This window comes from Eulemur rufifrons, chromosome 1 (genome assembly GCF_041146395.1).
Source record: "Eulemur rufifrons isolate Redbay chromosome 1, OSU_ERuf_1, whole genome shotgun sequence".
NCBI classification, from domain to species: domain Eukaryota; kingdom Metazoa; phylum Chordata; class Mammalia; order Primates; family Lemuridae; genus Eulemur; species Eulemur rufifrons.
In genome coordinates, this window is record NC_090983.1 from 4,792,911 (window position 1) to 4,813,635 (window position 20,725).

General features: G+C 49.5%; 1 protein-coding gene across 4 annotated transcripts in view; it reads right to left on the bottom strand.

Annotated features, from left to right (window-relative positions):
• Window positions 1-4,540, bottom strand: part of AGAP1 (ArfGAP with GTPase domain, ankyrin repeat and PH domain 1) — a 520,729-nt gene extending 516,189 nt beyond the window's left edge. For 3 of the 4 annotated variants that reach the window (XM_069466874.1, XM_069466774.1, XM_069466892.1), the window contains exon 1: window positions 3,727-4,540. In XM_069466874.1, the coding sequence (XP_069322975.1) occupies window positions 3,727-3,889 (163 nt within the window). In that variant the 5' untranslated portion in view covers window positions 3,890-4,540. The remainder of the gene's footprint in view (window positions 1-3,726) is intronic. The other variant, XM_069466883.1, reaches the window with a different exon arrangement.
• Between the last annotated feature and the right edge of the window lie 16,185 nt (window positions 4,541-20,725).

The following is a 20,725-nucleotide window of genomic DNA, read 5'->3' on the forward strand; positions in this document are numbered from 1 at the left end:
GGGTTTCCTCTGACCAGCCAGCAGGTGAGGGTAAACTCATGAAACTGGCTGGGGGCTCAGGGGAAAGGCCAAACTCCACGGTGGTGCCTGGGAATCTGGGAATCACCCTGCCTTGGCTGCAGGAGCTGGCTGGGTGATCGCACCACAGTTCTGCTGCCAGCGAGCTGGATTACAATGTGCGATTGCTAACAGAGGCTTTATCCTTGAAAGAAGAACAAGCTTTATTTAAGAAGAAAGGCAGTTGACTCATTTACCTCAAACCCATCAACCCCAGACAGACTTGTTAAAGGAGAACTGGAGGGGAAGACTCAGACGCACTGTTCAAACTGGCAGCGGGGTGGGTCCCAGGCTCCTTTCTGGGCATGGTGGCAGGGAAGGCCCAGGAGACGGCTCCAGCTGCGTGGCTGCCTTTCACAGCACGCCACGCCCTGCGGGACATCCCAGGGATCCCATCAGGTAAATCTGAAATGATCAGCAATGCTTCCTTAAACTCCAGAGAACTGGAGAAAAAAAAATAAATCCCTCAAAGTATGACATAAAGATTTAAAAAAAAAAAAAAAAAAAAACAACTTCTCTTTTGAGAAGCTAATATTTTAAAACAAGACTGAGAGCAAAATCACATGTATCCCATGCCTACAAACACGATTACCAACCTATTGTTTTTTGGGAATCTTGGTGGGCTCTTTCAACTAAAATAAATTAAATGTGGTCCATCATTAAGAGGTTTTTCCGACCCAGACCCACTTCAACCCACTGTGAAATGAGTATTAGCCAAAACAATCTCTCCTTTTGCTCGAACAGCAAAAATTCCTGAAGACGTTAGAAGACAGGGAAATTTTAAATAAATTATGGTACAGCCAAATGCTGGAATATTGTGCCAACAAGAGAAATCATATCTTCAAAAGTTTTTCAAAACACTAAAAAGCACTCACATTAGAGTAATCAAGAAGCTTTGTTAAGTAGAACCCCAATTTTGTGTATGTACAGACAGATGGGGAGAAACCCTTGTTGGGTATCCTCTAAAATTAGGACAGTTTTCTCTGTTTGGTGGAACAAGTGATTTTTAAACTATTTGCTATCATGTGCATATAGTTTCCTGATTGGAAATGGTTCTATTTTAAAATTTGGAAAGGTTTATATTTTGCTGCATATCACCCACACCTCCAAGCTTCACTCACGGGCAGGGGCAGATCTGGGTATGTCTCTCAGGGTGGAGCCCACCTCAGTTAGGCAATGTGACGTTGCAGACACAGGCTTAGTCACCAGCACTGGGTTCCTCCAATGCACGGGCAGTCTGGAGACCTGGACGCCACTCAATGATCCCCTGGTTCCGACCAGACTTTAAACAATCCTAGCCAAATGTTCAGGGGGTCATCATCCCTTCCTGAACCTCCACCCACTCCTTTATAACATGAGGGTAATGAAGCTGGCTCAGCCTCTCTCACAGCCACACAATGAGATTACGAATGCAAGAGTATTTCTGTTAAAGTTCTATACAAATGAAAGGAGGTCTCCTTGTTGATAACAGCGCAAAGCACAGAAGCATATCTGAATGGTTCTTAAGCCTCACTAAAGTAACTACAGCCCTCACACAATATAGACATTTCCATTCCTAACAGAAAAACAACAGCATCATCAAAGCCCCAAACAGGATTCGTCCACTGATTTGCAGCCTTATTAAAAATGACAAGGATTCTACCCAAGAAGGAGCCTCGAGTCTCACCGAAAGGTAGGCATCAAACTGTCAAAAAAGCATCATCTAGGAACCACACAAATAGTGAAAGAAAGAGAAAAGAGAAAAGGGAAAATGGAAAAAGGAAAGGAAGAAAAGAAAGAAAGATGGATGGATGCAATCATATCCTCTTGCTAGAAGTCACATTGCTTTGCAGGAAGTGCTCAAGACCCCAGAGCTCGGCTTCAGCTTCAAGAACGGGAATCGCACTCAGCCTGCAGTCTCCATACAGCAAAAAGGCTCTCAGCCAGGTGCCTTCAATGCCTGGCACCGGCTTTCAAAGTGTTTCATCAGACTTCTGTGGATGCAACCGGAGAGCTGGGAAGAGACATCTGAAATAAGCACAGTGCACCTCTCACTGCTACCACAGCCCCAGAGCTGAAGCCCTGTAGGAATGGCCCGACCATCAGATGGCTGCGGGTCTCACCATCTTGTCAGAGGCACACAGAGGCCCTGCCTCTTGGGGAATCTAGAAGCATCTTAAGTCACCAACAGGGCAGCCAGGTGTACTGGGGGTGAGGGGGGTGAGTTACGCAAAGAGCTAGTCCCTTGTAAGGCTGGAGCTCTGCTTAGATTGTCCCCTGGAATTAGCAAGTCCCCTATGGTTATACTCCGCCAGCTAGCCAGCCTGGCTGGGACATGGTTCAAGTCCACAGGGTGCCAAATGCCAAAGGGATCAGCAACACTACATCCACCTTCTCCACCTAACTGGCCAAGTTTCAAACCAAAACACTTTGGGGTTAGTAGTTCAGACTGCATAGTGCCAAGGCAAAGCCATCCTGTGGGCGGACGCCCTCACTCGCAGGTGGAGGGGAGCCGGGCAACGCCCACACCAGGCTTTTGGACACAGCCCTGCGGCCCTGGAACGTTCTCAATGTTCTTCAATAGAGGTCTTACTGGCGTTTGGGTGGGACAGTGTGTATCCTGGACAAGCCAGCCTGCAAGCCTGTACTGTCACTGGCCAACTGCGATGCTGGAAGAGTGCTGATCAGCAGTGGCTAGGGTACGACTCCACACTCCCCATTTACCTGCCACCTGGCCCCCCAGGTGAGTCTTGGCAGGACCAAAGGGACAAAGCAGGCAAACAATACAGAAGCAGAGAAATGAGAGCCACTGCTAATCCTGAGCCAGCACAGCCCAAGAAAGGCAGACTGTGGCTGGCCCTCTCCTGCAGAGCTACAGCCCCGCCTGACATGGGGGGAGTGGGCTGTTCTACCTGAACCCTCCTCATTCCCTCCCCACTCCCCAAACGCTTACAACCAAGGTCCCCAAGTGCCAGGCATATGAAAGTGAGACCCTTAAACTGGAGGCCCTGCCCTCCTGGTAGGGTTCTTCTAATCTGAGCCAGGACTTTGATACAAAACACGCTATGGAGGCCAGCGTTTGCACAGGGACAGGTGGACATGCACCTGGACACGATGCTTCCTGCCGCCCTAACTGGCTCTGCTCTGTGTGTGGGCTAAGTTCAACTGCCTCCGCCGTACCCCTGAACTGGGCAGAGACACTAAGGAGAGCAGCCCTGCACCGCCTCGACACGCTGGCCAGAGCCTCAGCCTCCGCAGCAGCACTTCTCAAAACACACCTTCAACGTCCAGCAAGACGCTCAGGCCCTGGCCTGGCAACCTGTCACGGGTTGGGTGGCGCCAACCCCTTCCATCTTCCCCGGGCGTCAGCTGGGCCCAAGCCCGGGACACTGGGTGGCCCAGGACGCGGCGGCTAGGAGCCACTTTCGCACAGGAGAGACTCTATTGTCCATTATGAAATTAACGCTGAAGATCCATCTTCCTGGCAGAGCTAGCGGCCCGCCGGGAGCAGGCGACACTCGTCCGGCCTTGCAGGGCAAGAAGCACCGCAGTGCTCCCCTGGCGGGGCAGCCGCGCACCCGGGCCCGGCGCGTGTGTACACACGCACGCACACACGCGCACACCCCCGCCGCGCCGGGGGCGCCCGCTCCCCTGCGCCTTCCAGAAGCCCCGCGGCGACCCGGCCCTCACCTTCGATGGCGATGACGTGCTCCCGGATCTGGTTCTGCAGCACCGGCTCCTCCACGCGCTCCAGCAGCTCGTAGATGGAGTAGATGTTGGGGTGGACCGACTCGAAGCGCTGGATCTCGGCCCGGATGGCAGCCGAGTTGGCCAGCTGCTGCTGGTAGTTCATGGTGCAGGCGCCGCGCCCGGAGCCGCGCGACCCCCGCCGCCGCCGCCGCCGCCGCCCCGCGCCCCGGAGCCCGCGGGCCGCCGAGCCCGGGGCAATGCCGCCCCCGGGGAGCCGGGCCCGCCCGCGACGGGCAGAGGAGGCGCGAGAAGAAAGGCGCGGGCGGAGCAGGCGCGGGGCTGGCCCGCGGGCTCAGTTCATGGCCGGGACGCGCGGCGGGCGAGCGAGCGGGCCCCGGCGCCCCGGGTCAGCGGGCCGCCCGGGGGGAGCGCGCCCCCATGGAGCGCGCCGCGGCGGGCGCGGCCGGCCCGGGAGGCGGCTAGCTCGGGCGCCTTCCTCCGCAGCAGCCGCCTTCCACCCTAGGCGCTGCTCCGCCGAGCAGCCATTAAAGCCCAGGCAGCCGCCGCGCTCCAAGCGCCGGGGCCAAGGGCCGGCCCCCGGGCAGTAGCCGCGCCGCTCCGGGCGCCCGGCCGCGGCGTGGGTCCACGCTCTGCGTCCTGTGCCGCCCGGCGCGGCGGTGCCCCCGCTCCGTGCCCGCCGTGCGACGCCCGCTGAGCCGGGACCGAGCCGCAGGCGCCGTGCAAGCCGCGGAGCCCGCTCCGAGCGCCGCCCGCCGCCTGCCCGGCCGGCCCCCTCCCTGGCACGCAGGACTCCGGCCCACGTCGGCCCCGCCCCCGCCTGCGCCCGCGCCCGCGCCCCGGCCGCCGCCGCTGCGTCCTCCGCGGCGCTTCCCAGCGCGCCAGATCCCGGGGAATTGCGCCAGGCCCCGCCCCGCGCCTGCCTCTGGGCTTCCTGGGACTTGTAGTCCGCGCCGCGTCGGCGCCCGCCCCGCGGGAGGGGTGCTCGGCGCTCCAGCCCACGCGCGGGCGGGCACGCAGGCGAGGGCGCGGACCCTCCCGCCGGCCGGACCCGCGCGGCAATCAGGAGGTGGTGCGCTAGTCGCCCGCCGGCGTTTTCGTTCGTTTCCGGGCGGCTGGCTCGAGGAGCCTCTGCGACTGGCTAGTGTCTTGCGACCTCTCCTCGGTGGCGGGGTCCCCCCTCCCCCCCCCCCGTTTGCTAACTTTCGGCCTCCTTTTCTGAAAGTGGCACGTGCGCTTCCTCTTAATAAATTTCTTCCTGAAGGCGAAGAGCCCCCTGAACCCATGTGGCGTGGGGCTTCACGCTCCACGAGTGAACTGAAGTTGAGACAGGGGTGCGAGGTGCGACAAAATGCCACGGAGGCTTCCAAGGCGTCTTTTTCTATTTAAAACAAAACAAAACAAAAACCCTAAGCTGTGGATCTCAAGCTGCTGCGTCCTGAGCGCCGCCGCCTGCTCCGCGGGGGTCCAGAGACCCTGCCCACCGGCCCCACGCCGATCCCTGCGCGAGCTCAGCCCCGGGGACCCCGCAGAGCTGGACCGCACTGCAGCGGCGGCCCAGCGCGGAGGACACATCCCGCAGCCTGGGGGCGAATGGGACTCGCAAATTTGCAGAAGCACCAGGGTGGCCCCGCAGGGCCCTGGTTTGTGCGCACTGGCCGAGTTCCTGCCCCCAGCCATCAATCACAGTGGTCTTTCTTTTATTAATTTCAAAATATTACGGGGGTACAAACCCAACAACCTACAGAATGAGAGAAAATATTTGCATGCTACACATCCGATAAAGGGCTGATAACTACAATCTATATATTAATAGAACTCAGGAAAATCAACAAGAAAAAAATCAAACAGCGACATTAAAAAGTGGCAAAGGACATGAACTGAGTGGTCTTTTTGAAACACTCGGTGCATCCCTGTTTAAAGCCTGCTGAGTCCTCACCTGGTTCTCACGCAGCTTGCTTATGGCCTAGCCTCTCTGGGATCCAGCCTCGTGGAGTTCCTGCCCTGGGGTCCACAATTTCCCAGAGAGATGTGCTGACATTTTTATAATAGCATTCTGGGCCTCTCCTCACATCCTCCTTCACACACGGGCACCCTGTGATGTGCCTCTGGCTTTACACTTGTAAGTGACTGCAGTGACCGAGATGCAGGCAGGTGGCCTCATTTTACATGACCTATTAGCAGCAACTGATCACTCCTCCTCCTTGAAACCCCTCCTTCTCCTGGTCGCTGGGATAACGCGCTCACCAGGTCCTCCAGCTCCACTTTTGGCTTCTCAGTCTCTTTTGTGGTTCCGTCCTACCCCCCTAACCTCTAACTACAGAAGGTCCTACAGAGGGCTCATCGTTTGCCCTCTTGTCTTTGCTATTTGCTGTGATCTTCTCTGTCCTATGGCTTTGAATATCATATACAGGTTAGTGAACCTCAAATTTCTATCTCCAGCCCAGACCTAATGCCTGAATAACTAAGTCATACCCACCTGCCTCCTTCACATCTCCTGGATGTCCAGCTGTGATTTACATCCAGCATGTCTTGGGCTGAACTCCTGCTGTTCTCCTCCACCTGCCTCTCCTGTAAGTCTTCTCCATCCCAGTCATGGACAACTTCAGGCCTCCGTTTGCTCAGGCTGAGAATCTGGTGCCATCCTTTTTCCCTCTCATCCTGTCATATCTGTAATAATGTCAGCCCCACCTTCAAAAGATCCGGAATCCCAGGACTTCTCACCACTCTGCCCCTGGGTCTTTTCTAGATAACTGATGTAACAATTGATCTCTCCCTTCCTACCTGTTCTATTCTCAATAAGACTGCCCTGGTGACACTTACAAGACACATGTCAGGGCATGTCATGCCTTTGCTCAAAACCCTCCCATGACTTCCATCTCATCTGGCCTCCAAAGCCCTGCAGGCATAAGTTCCTATCAAGAGCTGTGCAGGGTCTCAGCTTTCCCCCTCTTTGTAAGGTAGCAAGTTAGCCTGTCACAACTTCATGCATGCTGGCAGAAGACAGGAGACTCCTGGGTCAGAAACAAAGGACTTTATTATTCCTAGCAGTAACAGTAGCCCAAGTAACAGCATTTTTATGCACCAGTTCACCGAGCCCCAATTCCCACAGGACAATGTGAGGCCCAGGTAAAACCTGTACTTGGAGTAGGTTGCCCTATAGGAGAGGAACCCTGAGCTTAGGGAGCTGAAATCTTTCATATGGGCAGTAAGAGTGTCTGCTCTTACCTGTGGCAGGAGACACTATCTCTGTCTTCCAAGGCTGTTTGCTCTACACACATGCTTGGGAAGATAGCCCAGAACGAAGGCAGCCAGCGCCTCTGCTCACAGGTGTGCAGAAGTGTGAGAGACCAATGTAGGTTTGCCTTTCACAACTCCTGGGTACTGTGTTAATCAGCTCTGGCTGCCATAACCAGGGTCCACAGACTGTGTGCCTTGAACAACAGAAATAATCTGCTCACAATGCTGGAGGCTGGAAGTCCAAGAGCAAGGTTTCAACAGGGATGGTGTCTTTTCTTTGGCTTGTAGATGGCTGTCTTCTCATTGTGTCCTCATGGGGTCCTTCCTCTGTGTGTATCTGTGTCCTGATCTCCTCTGATAGGCAGAAAAAAGATCCCCAACCTTTTTGGCACCAGGGACTGGTTTCATGGAAGACAGTTTTTCCACGGATGGGGCAGATGGGAGGAGATGGTTTTGGGATGATTCAATCGCATTACGTTTATTATGCACTTTATTTCTATTATTATTACATTGTAATACATAATGAAATAATTGTACAACTCACCATAATGCAGAATCAGTGGGACCCCTGAGCTTGTTTTCCTACAACTAGACTGTCCCATCTTGGGGTAATGGGAGACAGTGACACCTGAAATGTGTTGCTTATGTCTAGTCTCCTCCATAGTCTCGTTTTGGTGGCTGTCACTGCAGAAAACCCGGGTTCACAAAGATAGGATGTTGGAAATGGAAGCAGGCTTCTCAGTGCTTTTGTGGCAATCTCAGGATATTCCACTGCCTTGACTTTAATACAGAACATATAGAGATTTGAAGTTGTCCCAAACACACTTTTAAGGCCACTGTCATTTGCAGTCTCAAGCAGTTGATCCTCTTCTAGCACAAAGTTAATTCACCTGGCTTAGTCACAAATGGGTCGAAGATCCATTCCTTCCCAGTTCGGGGTCTTTTGTGGTGGGGAAGAAGTGCTCCAACTGTTTGGAAAGTGAGATGGTGATCATGCACCAGCTGGGAGAAAGAAGGCCCTGGCTCAGTCTCTTTCAAACTCTGCTAATGTTTGAAACATGTCAAAAATCCCAGTGTTCACTCGTCGCCCCCGTAATTCCAGTTTGGCTTTAAATGCAGCCACTTTATCTGCTGACTTGAACACGGTTGTTGCTCTCCCCTGAAGTAAGTGACAGATTGAGTTCGTTGAACAGGTTGAATATGTCACACAAGTAAGCAAGTTTTGCAACCCATTCTGTGTCGCTGAAATGTGCTGCCAGTGATGACTTTTTTCTAGAAGAATCTCTGGAGTGACTCTCATAACTCAAAAATGCTGGCCAGTGATCTACCTTTAGAAAGCCGTCTCACTTCTGTGTGTGAGAGAAGACGTGTGTGCTCTGTGATCATCTCCTCACAGAGCTACGCAAACAGACGTGAGTTAAAGGCGTGTACTTTAATGTTGTTGATACTTTTAATCACATCCTGCAATACATTTTCTAGTTCAGGTGAGATTTTTCACCTAGCCAGCCTTTCTCTATGGATGACACAGTGCACAGACCCACGTTCAGAAGCAACCTCCTTGACCTGAGTAGTGAAACCAGAAAGCCACTCCGTCCGTGCAGATGCCAACACAAAAATGAGCAATTCAGTTTTCCTGATACTTAATCATTCAAAGACTTGAATAGTTCTGTGGCTGTGGTGTTGGTTGGCAAAAAAAGTGCACATAACATACCCCCATGCACATCCTCCTGAAAAATATATCGCACAAAAACAAGCATTGTTGCCTTGTTGTCAACATCAGTGGAATTGTCCACCTGGATTGCGTACCATGGTGACTCATTAATCCTCTCTAACAATTGTGCTTCAATAGCCTCTGCTATTTTACCAGTTCATCTAGTTATGGTGCTGGCCGAAAGAGGAACACGTGCCACCGTTTGAACTGCAGCCTCTTCTAAAAGTTCATGACAAATGTCCTTAGCAGCAGGCAGGATCAATGCTTCACCAACAGTAAAAGGCTTCTTAGCTTTAGCAATGCGGTTAGCTACTAAGAATGATGCTCTCAGTACAGACACATTTGATGAAGTGGTGGCTTTCAATAATTGCTTCCGTTCTTCGTGTTCATGTTTTTTCTTTTGAAAAACTTCAAAGGCTTATCTTTTAAAGCAGGGTGCTTGGTCTCCATGTGGCGAAGCAGTTTTGAAAGTTTCATGGCTTTGTTGGATAACCAGTCGCCACATATTATACAAAGTGGGCTTGGAGAATGTGAATCACCTGCTGCAATAAACCCATAATTTAAGTAGGACTCTTGGTATTTTCTTTTAAATGCAGCTTTCATTTTGTTGGCAGTCCTAGAGTCTTCTGCTGTCTCGTCATTAGGTCATTTTCCCTTCTCAAAGAAGCTCTCCAGCGACGTTTGTTTTTTACACATTTTTGCTAGAGTTAGCTTGTGGGTTTATCAAAACTGAGACTGAGATAAGTGCACAGTGCGAGAAAGACGTGTAGATGGAAGTGGTAAGTAAAATAACGGGCGGGCCATGCTCGGACTAAAATCAGTGTCAGATTCTGACCTAAAGCCGCCACCAGATGCAGCTGTACAATTGATGTAAGATGCCCATTGGCCACTATAAAACCAGAGGCAGCTTAATTGTCACTTGCCGCTCACTGATAGGGCTTTGAGATGGTCTGCAAGCAATTGATTTATTATGGTCTCTGTGCAGTCAAACCTCTCTGCCAATCATTTGCAGCTGCTCCCCAGTGCTAGCATCGCTGCCTCAGCTCCAGCTCAGATCGTCAGGCATTAGATTCTCGTAAGGAGCAACCTAGATCCCTCGTATGTGCAGTACAGCAGGGTTCGAGCTCCTGTGAGAATTTAACGTAATGCCACCGCTGATCTGACAGGAGGCAGAGCTCAGGCAGTGATGCAAGCGATGGGAGTGGCTGTAAATACAGATGAAGCTTCATTTGCTCACCTTCCCACTGCCTACCTCCTACTGTGCAGCCCAGTTCCTAACAGGCCACGGACTGGTAGCGGTCTGCAGCCTGGAGGTGGGGACCTAAACCACAGCGATGTGAGTTGGGTCCTTCATAGGAATACCCTACAGTCATTACTTTAAACATCAAAATGCTCCCCATTCCCCAAAGCTGCAGAGCTCCTCTTACACACAGCTACGTAGCTATTCCACCTACACAGTCTCTAAGAAGTGCTTTAGAGAACATATGAAACATTATGAGTTGTGGACTTCTGTGTGCTTTGTTTGACCAAGCTTGCACTAATTTCCTTAGACTCCTTTCCACACTTGAAGAGCTCCGTGAGACTTTTACTTGACACGTGTGTAGACTGTCACATGACACAGCTTGACTCATAACACAGGCTCATCAGCAGGTGTTGCAGAAGCCTGGAGGTGGAAGCTTTGGTTAACCAGTGTCTCATCAAGGCTCTGGGCTCCTGGTAAAGGGGAGGGGTTCATAAGGGGGCAGGAGAGAGAGCATGAGCAAGGAGGAAGAATTCAGAAAGTGCCACAGAGAAAATTTCCCTCTCTCACATTTTGCCCCTCTTTGGTGAAATGACTTTACAGTGAAGACAGACACACTCAGACTGTGTTTGCAGTTTGTTGTTTGGGCATTTGACTACGTATTGGTATCACAAGCCCTCTGTATCAGTTAGCATTCCCCCCCAAAATGCCACATAACACCCACAAAATCTCAGCAGCACACAGCTTTAAGCATTCATTTTGCTCACACTTCCAGGGCCAGCTGGGAGTCAGCTGGGAGTCAGCTGATCTGGGCTGGGCTCTGCTGGGCTTCTCAGCTGTACCTCACGGAGCCCTCATTCTGCTCCTGGCACCCCCAGGCTACACCAGGCATGCACGTCTCTTAGCAGTGGCAGAAGTGCGAGAGAACACACCTCAGTGTGTCTGCACCCTTTGTGTCTGCCCATGTCCCCTTGGCCAAAGCAAGTCACAAGATGGAGCCCAGAGTCAGGGGAAGGGGAGCATATCCCAGTATGGCAAAGGGACCTGCAAAGGGACACGGCAAAGGCGTGGGTGCATAATCCTGTTTCTGGGAGGTAGTGCAGAACCGGCTGCTGGTCCAGGCTGTCACACCATCCTTGGCCGTGTACATAAGCCATTAAGCTGCCACTGTGTTCCTTGCTCAGTACTTTGGCCCACTGAAAAGCACAATGATGTCTCACAGGTGGTTAGACACCAAACGAGATGTGTGTGCTGATGCTTTGTCGACTGGAGATGTTATCCCAGCACCGGAGCCACGGAGCTCTTTAAGCCTCAGTTTTCTGACATGTAAAAGATAAGAGTATAATACCTAAAACATTCAATTATTACTGCTCAGAGAGCTGCCATCAACTTTCCCAACTCACATAGCTAATAAGTGCCTGAGCTAGGATTTGATTCCCTGTTTTATTCCACTTCTTTATGGTTTACGGGAAGCAGTAGAACGATGGTGTCCATATTTTCTTTGCATGTATCTTCTCCAACCATAGAATGCAGCAAAAGCAATCATGTGGGATTTCCAAGTCTGGGGCATATGAAACAATACAGCTTCTATCCGCTCCCCCCCCCCACCCCATACTTGCCCTTGGCCACCATGTTGTGAGGAAGCCCAAGCCACGTGAGAGGCTGTATGTAAAAGTTCTTTCAGGTGATTCTAACTTTCAAGCCTCAAGTCTTCCAGCTGATACCGAGATGTGGTGGAATGAGACGAACTGTCCCCTCTGGGGCTTGTCTGAAATCCCAACCCACAGAAATTCTGAGATATAAGTGAATATCATTGTTTTAAGCCACTAGTTGTTGGAATAATTGTTGTTCTACAGTAATAGATACTAATAGTGTTCCTGGAACTCTGTGAGAATTGTGGGGTATGTGTGGGAGTATTTACAAGTGTAAGACATCTTTACTTCTTGACTTATCAAGCATTGCATGTTGTAATAGGCCACAGGTTTACCCCAAATAAGGGACCCCTTGAGAGAGAATCCATTTCCTGCACTGGCTCTGCTTGGCATCTCTAGGCAGCCCTTATCTGACGGCCACGGCTCTTCTACTTCTTCTTCTTCCTTCTTCCTTTCTTCTTCTTCTTTTTTGAGACAGGGTCTCACTCTGTCACCCAGGCTAGAGTGCAGTGGCATCATCATAGCTCACTGCAACTTCAAACTCCTGAGCTCAAATGATCCTCCTGCTGCAGCCTCCCAGAGTGCTAGGATTACAGGCGTGAGTGAGCCACCGCGCCCAGCCTCATCTTCTGAAGCAGTATTATTAGTTTTCTGTTGCTGCCACAGACGAAGTGGCTTAAACTCTGTAGGTCTGTATCCTGCAGTTCTGTGGGTCAGAAGCCTGTCACGGGGCTCACCGTGCTACAACCTGGGTGTGACAGGCCTGCATTCCTTTCTGTAGGCTCCGGGGGATCTGTTTCCCAGCCGTTCCAGCTTCTAGAGGCCACCTGCACTCCTTGGCTGTGGCCCCTTCCTCCATCCATTTCAAAGCCAACAAAGGTGAGTTGAGTCTTTGTCACATCACATCACTCTGACCCCTCCTTTGCTGCCCTTTCCCACTTTTCGGGACCCTTTGTGATTAAACAGAGCCCACCTAATAATCCCGGGGAGTCTCCCCATGGTAAGGTCCTTTGATTGGGAACCTTAATTCCCCTTGTTGTGGAGGGTCACGTGCCCACAGGTTCTAGGGATGAGGACGTAGACATCTTTGTGGGGGGGGAGCGTTATTCTGCCTATAACACATTGGTAAACTCTTCCCACCGTCCAATATGCATTTCCTGTTGACTGTCTGGTGTTGTGCAGTGTGATAGTAGTTGCATTTCAATCCACATCTACACATAACTAGAAAAATGTTTGAAAGAAACACTGGGTTGCCAGAATCAGGCTTGGAACCCCCACCCCTTGGTGCCAGGCAGCACTTCGGAACTCGTAGTCTCTGTGTGACCTGATAAGTCACCTTCCATCAATGTGTTCTGAATCCCACAGCAGGACCTCGAGGACCCAGCCCAAAGTGATGGTAGCAGAAACACAGGTGAGCACAACGAGCTTTAAAAGCCTCTGTGCTTGGATTTCTTTTGCACTTAGCTTTTTAGGTCAGTCAGTCCTCATTTGTGGGTTAAAAGAATATCTTCCTGATGCACAAAGTAAACAAAGTGAGCAGTAGTACCATATAGCTCAAGGTCACTTTTTAAAAGATTTTCATAGTTATTGGATATCTTTTAAAATTAATTTAATGGACTATATGTAGCTTTTAGCAAGATTTTCAAAATCTCGCTGAAAATGCAAATGATGCCTGGATGAAATCCAAGTTTTATTCCTTTGGGTGTCACTAAAATGAGGGTGTGGATCTTAAGGACCCTTAGAAAGCGTTAGGGGTAATAGAAGGTAGGGGGAGGGTAAATCAGAGTTCATGATGAAAGGGGCAAATGAATAGTAGACACTGTTTTTCTGGAAAGTTCCTTAGTCATGGCCATCTGGTAGCAGCTATCTCATGCCTCTAGGACCTTTGCCCCAAGGACCCAGCTCCTACCCCCCCCCACCCCGACCTGTCCCCTCCTTTTTCCTGAGGGCAGTCACCTCTTTCCCCAGTTTCTTCCTCTTGACTTACCAGGAAGGAATTTGCCCCAAACCGTGATATTTTATGATACTCACATATTTTCCTAAATTAAGGAAAATTACTCAGAGATGACTTCTGTGGGTCATAATTTTTTAATAGGGTGAGAACCCATCCTATCGAGACATAGGCCAGGCTGGGCTCGCAGTGTGTCGCAGGTAGTAGGGGCCAGGACAGTCCAGAGTAACAATTGTTCTGTGAAACTTCGTCGTTGGGTGAGGCAGGGAAGAAATACTGTTTCTCAGAGGACAAGCATATGAGCTAAACCTCCACCCTGCCTTCTCCCTGGGTGTTTTTGCCTAGGGATAACTATTCTGGAGTTCCCATGGTATATCAGATCTCTGTGTCTGCTGTCCCAAATTACTGAAAACTTAGTTACTTAGTACATATTTAATCATCTTAAAGATCTGGAAGACAGCGTCCAAAGTGGGTCTCACTGAGCTAAAACCAAGGTGCCGGGCAGGGCTGTGTTCCTTTCTGGAGGCTCTAGCGGGGAATCTGTTTTTCTTTCCAGCGTTTAGAGGCTGCCCACAGTGCTTAGTTCATGCCCCCTTCTTCCACCTGTACAGCATCGTGGCAACTTCAGATCTCCCTCTGACCCACCTGCTCCCTCTTCCACTCACAAGGACCCTGTGGTTACAATGAGCCACTCAGATAATCCAGGATAATCTCCCATCTCAAGAGTCCTAATGTAATCACATCTGCAAAGTCCCTTTTGCCATATAAGGTGAATTTTCACAGGTGCTGGGCATGAAGACATGGACATCTTTGGGGAGACTTTACTCTGCCTACCACTCATGCTGAGAACACAAGGGAACAGACGTGGGCTTTGCATATTTCACCGAAAGCCATCACGGGATGTTCCTTGGACAGAGCCACACCAGCACGTACCTGGTGACAGACTAATCAAAAACCAGCCTGTCTGTGGAACATGCAAGCACAGAGGAATTTCTTTATTTTCATTTAAAGTAAGGGATTTAATTTAATTTAATGTTTTAAAATGTACTTAATACAATGCATAGGATTATTAAGGAAACCAGTTATACTGAAATGCAATTATCAAGATATTTAGTCATTTGTGATACAGAAATATATGTGCTTCTTTAATAACAAATTAATTAACAAGATGTAGCAGCGGTTCTATCTACTGTAACTTTGAATTATTGATGCGCTTAAAACAATATTTTGAGATACTTGCAGTATTTGAATATGATAAGAAAATATCTGATTCCTCTTGGTGACAAAGTTACAGGTATTGCTAATACTGTAATTTGTTTTTTACATTCTTGATGGAAAGAAATGCTACATTTCAATAAGAATTGAGTGAAATTAGAGATGTAAATGTTTTCTCATTCAAGTTCACAGACCACTTGCTTTAAGGCCACAGCAGAGAGGATGGTGCCCAGCCCAAGCAGAGGGTTAGGGTTTTCTAAGGCAAGTCCTTTTTTTTTTTTTTTTTTAATCGTGGCAAAATAAACATAACGTAAAATTTACCATCTTAATCATTTATTAGTGCATAGTTCAGTAATGGTAAGTGTGTTCACATTATTGTGCAACCATCTCCAGAACTCTCTTCAGCTTGCAAAACTGAAACTCTACAGGCATGAAACAACTCCCATTTCCAGCCCCTAGCAACCACCGTTCTACTTTCTGTTTCTGTAAATCTGACTCTTCTAGGTACTTCATATATATGGAATCATGCTGTATTTGCCCTTTTGTGATTGGCTTATTTCATTGATTATAATGTCTTCAAGATTCATTCATGTTGTAGCATGTGTCAGAATTTCCTTCCTTTTGAAGGCTGAATAATATTCCATTGTGTGTGTGTGTGTGTGTGTGTGTGTGTGTATATATATACACCACATTTTGCTCATCTATTCATCTATCCACGAACACATGAGTTGCTTCCACCTTTTGGCTGCTGTGAATAATGCTGCCGTGAACATGTGTGTACAGACATCTTTTTGAGATCCTGCTTCCAATTTTTTTGAGTATATTCCCAGAAGTGACATTGCTGGATAGGACAAGTCCTTTCAGTGGCACATCAGAGCTCAGCTTCACCGAATTGTCTCCATTCGGCCCAGGGTAACAGCTCCTAAGATCTGTGCCTGAGAGTAGAAGGATGCGTTCAGTTAAGGAGTATCGCAGAATCGACACCATGAAAGGGACCTCCGAGTTCCTTTTCTAAACCAATGAGGGAGCTGGGTCCCCACTGGTGAAGCGACTTATCCAACATCACACCGCTCATCAGAAACAAACCCAGGAGCAGAACTGAGCCTGGGAAGCCACCAGGGTGGAAATCAGCTGTCTGCAGACACCAAAGGCTTGTGGTGTCCAATCACCAAGAGCAAAGGGTGGTGCTAGCCTCAGTGATGAGGAAGAGGAAAAGGTGATGAAGAAATTCCACCGTGGCGGGGAATGCCTCTGCCCCTTGTCACATAGGAATACAGCCACACAAAGGCTGTTTCCCTACAATGTTCCCACTGAGGCAGATGCTGCTGCTTTTTCTCTTTTCAAATCAAGGTCATGGGCAAAGAGGCTTTATTCTTCAGCCTCCTCAAGCCACTTTCTGCATGTGCCGTGAAAACACCAGTCCATGTTGACACCATCTACTAGGCAACTTAAAATACATAAGTAATTTGCACACGCGCCTTGGCTTTGCAGCAGTGTTTAAAGTGGGTATTTATAGAGACACACGCTAACACAGTTGTGTAGATCATTTCTTCTGTGCATCAAGTGCAAAATGCCTGATAATTCTGAGTGTATGAATTCTTCTCCCATAAAATGGAAGATTAATTTGCTTACACACATTCTGTGAGCTGATTAAAAAGCTGGTTTTATACACATAGCTTTGGCTGATGAACAAATTAGACATTGAGAAATCAGATGCAAATGAGTAGTTTACAGACACTTTTGAAATTATATAATCGTCTCCCAGATCATGTGAAAACCAAGAAACTGATTTAGAAAGGATCTATTGAGGCCGCTAAAAGGGGGGTTTCTGTAATGTTTATCACCTTTATTTTTCTCACTGCGTTTGACATATATTTTTGTAAGAATCCTTGCACTTGAGCTTTCCTTTGCTTTGTATGTCCCCTGCTATAATATCTTTGGGGTTATTGTTAAACTTTAGGATTTAATGCATTTGATAAGCTGAGGGTTTTTTGTTTTTTTTTATTCAAATAATTCTTTATTGAAGTATAACATATGTGGAAAAAAGTACACAAACCACAAATGTACAGCTTGAGGAATTTTCACAAAATAAACTCTCCCATGTAACCAGCACACAAGTCAAAGAATAGAAGATTGCAGACACCTAAATAGTCTCCTCTATGTCACTCTCAGTCATTATTTACACTCCAAAAAGAGATGATATAGTAATTTCTGGTTTTTTGATGGACCCTCTGCGTAGAATATACACGAAACAACCACCGCAAAGGATTGCTCTTCTGTTCTTGAATTTTCACCTGGTTTCCAAAAATAGATTCAGTTTAAATATTTATTGAACTGCCACAAAGTACTATGCTGAGCTTTCAATGTTATCACATTTAACCTTCTAAGACCTTGCAAGGGACCAATACTGTCCACAGATGAGGCCTTCGAGGTCAGGGAGGCAGTGACTTGCCCAAGGCTGCGGCCAGAAAGACATACCTAGAATTTAAAACCCGATTTTTTGAGTGTGGGCACACGTGTCTTCCACCATAACTGAAGCGTCTCTCCTAATTTTAAAAACACAATGGAATATTTCATCAGTATAATCGCAGAGGCATTTTCTGTGCTATGGAAGACAAGCCCATCAGAAAGCGTATCTAGATGAATGTGTGCAGTTTCCTATATCACTGAGGAGCGCTTCTACTCCCACAGGTTTGCTCTCTCATCTCACAGGCAAAGATTTTGACTGAGCAGTACGGCCCACGCAGCTCAGCGTGCCAGCGCACCACGTCCCTCTGCTCAGCCTGAGTACACACCGCAGTGGACCTACCATGCCTGCCCCGCTGGGAGCCATGGCCACACTTGTCACGTGGCAGGCTGGCCGACTTGCTCCACAGAGCCCAGGAAGGTGTGTGCCTTTGGGAAAGGAACCGCAGCCATTTGTTTGGGCTTCTCTCCTCCTTTTCTCAGAACCATGGTCATCAAACTGTGTTCCCTAGAGCTCCTCACCCCTGGGAGCCTGCACAAAGGGTGGGATGAGGATTTCATAAACCTTTCCCCACTGGCAGCTGTGTCAGTTGTAAGACCCCCATCCCTGCATCATCCGGCCTTGGTCGAGATTTCCGGTGGGCTGGTACCTACAGCTGGGCCACTCGACTGCTCTCAGCCTCCAACCCTGACACCCTTTACATAAAAGCTCCACTTTTATCTTTTTAGTATATGAGGTTCCTCATTAGATTCACCTGGGGAGAAAGTGAATCTTTCCAGTACTGGGTGTTAAACTACTTCCTAGATATTTAAATACTTTGACCCCTGTGACACTTCTTCATTATCCACCTGGGGCATTTTTGCTGTCCTGGTAGCATAAGGTGACAGAGGAAAGGAATGACAGGGCAGAGCGGGAATTGGTGAGGAAGACTCCTCTTTTGTTTTCCCCTTTGACACCTCTCTCCAATGCCATTTTCCTTCCCTCCTTCCCTCCTTCCCTCCTGTCCAGGCCCAGCCTCTTCCTTCTGGCCTCTGTCCAGCCTTTCCCCAAGCCCAAGTGACAAAGGTGTTTCGTGTCCCTCGCAGACCGCTGCTCTGGGAGGCTGCCAGCCGGCCCAGCCCCTCCGTCTCTGGGGCTGCAGGCAGGAGAAGAGTCTTGTAATTGCAAAGGGGGTGCTGGGGTGATGGGAGGGGCAGGGGTCTTTGCCTTGGTGGGAGCATGGTGGGTGAGGGACTACACTGCCACAGCCACCAACTTCCTGTCACCTGGGCTAAATGACTTCCTTTCTGGGCCTCAGTTTCCTCATTTGGAAAGTATGAGCCGGACCAGAGAACCTGTAGGCCACACTCCTCAGACTTTAATGAGCAACACAAGCCACCTGGAGGCTTATTTAAAATGCAGATTCTGACTCAGTGGGTCTTGATGAGGCCTGAGATTCCGCACCTCTAACAGGCTCCCGGCGAGGCTGTTGGTGGCAGTGTGTGGCTCTCGGGCAGCCAGGCTGTAGGTGCCAGTCCACGGGAAATCTCCGGTCAGGCAAGATGATACCAGGCCTTTATGACTTACATAACTGCCAGTGGAAAAGGTTTTTCTGTCCTAATCCTTGCTGTTAAATTTCTCTCTAAAATGTTTTAGACCACAGCCCTGTTGGAGGAAGCTAACTGTCTTCCTGAAAACCAAAGCAGTTGCCAGAATTTCACAGAAATGAGCACAACCCCTGTTTCTTTCCCTTGAAAGGTATTTCTCTGGGATCCAGCGCCCTGATCGTGCTATTGCCCCACACGGGCTGCCTGGCTGTTAGAAGCAAAAAGTCATTCCCAGGTTTATGGAGTGACGTGTCCTCGCTGGGGTGAGGTGAACGCCAGCCGGGTCTCTTTCCCCAGCCCTGGAGCAGAGCCTCGGGGTCTTTGGCTTCTGGCGTCACCTGCTTTCCACGTTGCTCAGCCTGGGCTGCAGCGAGGGCCCGCTCCTCCTGGAGTGAAGTCGTCCCAACCCGTCAGATGCTGTGACGTCCCGCACGCCAGACCTGTGCAGCACTTCTAGATGAGGCTCAGAGCTGGCCTCAGGTCACCCCAAGGTCAGTGGCAGAGTGGGAGTAGGACAAGATGACTGCTCTGTCCCCTCTTTGGGAACCCCTAAGTCTAACCACAAACAGAACGTTGCATGCGCTAGTTCCCTTGATTCAAAACCTGGCTCTGCCATCGTCAGCTGTGGTCTCAGGGTGGATCCATTCTCTCCTTCAGGCCCTGATTTCCTCATCTGCAGCATCGAGCCACTAACACAGCCACCCCTTGCAGAAGTATGATTGTGTCTCTAGGAATCCCTCCCACCCACAATCTTATTAGCAACATTAGTGGCTTTACACACGTGAAATTACAATTACTCGCAAACTCAAAGTATATCTAACTAAGTTTAGGTTAAATATGCCCTCTGGAATCTTATTTTGTTTTTCAGGGTACGCACATTATTAGGCTGGGTTGGAGTAAGGATAACAATGGGGCCAGTGAACTAACCGCCCCGTGTTTCCTGAGCCTTGCACTGTGCGAGGCACAGAGACTCGGGGACCACGACAAAAGAGACAGAAAGTCACTTCCTGCTCAGAGCTGCCAGGGCGGATGGAGAGGAAGCTAATACTTTCTCATCATTAATTAACTAACATCAAGGGTGTGCCCCAGGGACTTGACGTAAGTCACCCTTTACGTCTGCTTTGGTGTCTACAGCCCAAGTGTCTGGGGCCAGATTTCTGTTTTCCTTTCTCTCTGGTCCATGCATTTATTACCCTGTGGCACCTGAACTTCCCTCTGACCTTGACCTTCATGGATGTGATGAGTTGAAGCTCCAGGAACAGGCTTGAGGAGCAGAAGCTGGTCGTGTTTTGGCAAATGACAGGGGTTTTGTTTGTTTTGGAGACAGGGAATAAATGCTTGCAGAGGAAAGGTGTTAAAAAGACTCAGATGCTAAGAGGTGGGGTTCAAAGGCTCTGTGGAAGCGATGGGGAGAGAAGAGACCTAGCAATGGGTAGTCAGGTCTAGAACCTAGAGAGAGAAACAATATGACTAATGGGGAAATTTCATTAACTTTTACTATATGGCATGTGATCCTTTTTAATAAAAAATATGGCATTCTTTTTTTTCTATAGAAAATCAATAAAATCTACATTACTTGCAGATGCGTTGGACCTGGATGGGGATGTTTTATTCTGGGTGGGAGGAGGCTGAGGCTGGGTGGCAGAGCAGCAGCACCGCTCACAGGTCCGGCCTCCCCCGTGCAGGTGTGTAGGTTGGGTCAGAGCAGGGGTTCCCAGCCTGGCCGTGCTGGTCGAGCAGCCTCATGCGCCAATTCTGGTCTCAAATGCAGTATGTTTACTCTCCGGAAGGATCCCTGTGGCCAAAGTGCTGACCCACTTGGAGCAGCCCAACACTGCAGAGGCCAAGAACATGGGTGAGGGGCCACGCTGGCAGGCAGACTTCCCCATCCTGCCTCAAGACAAGGGCCTCTTGCTAGT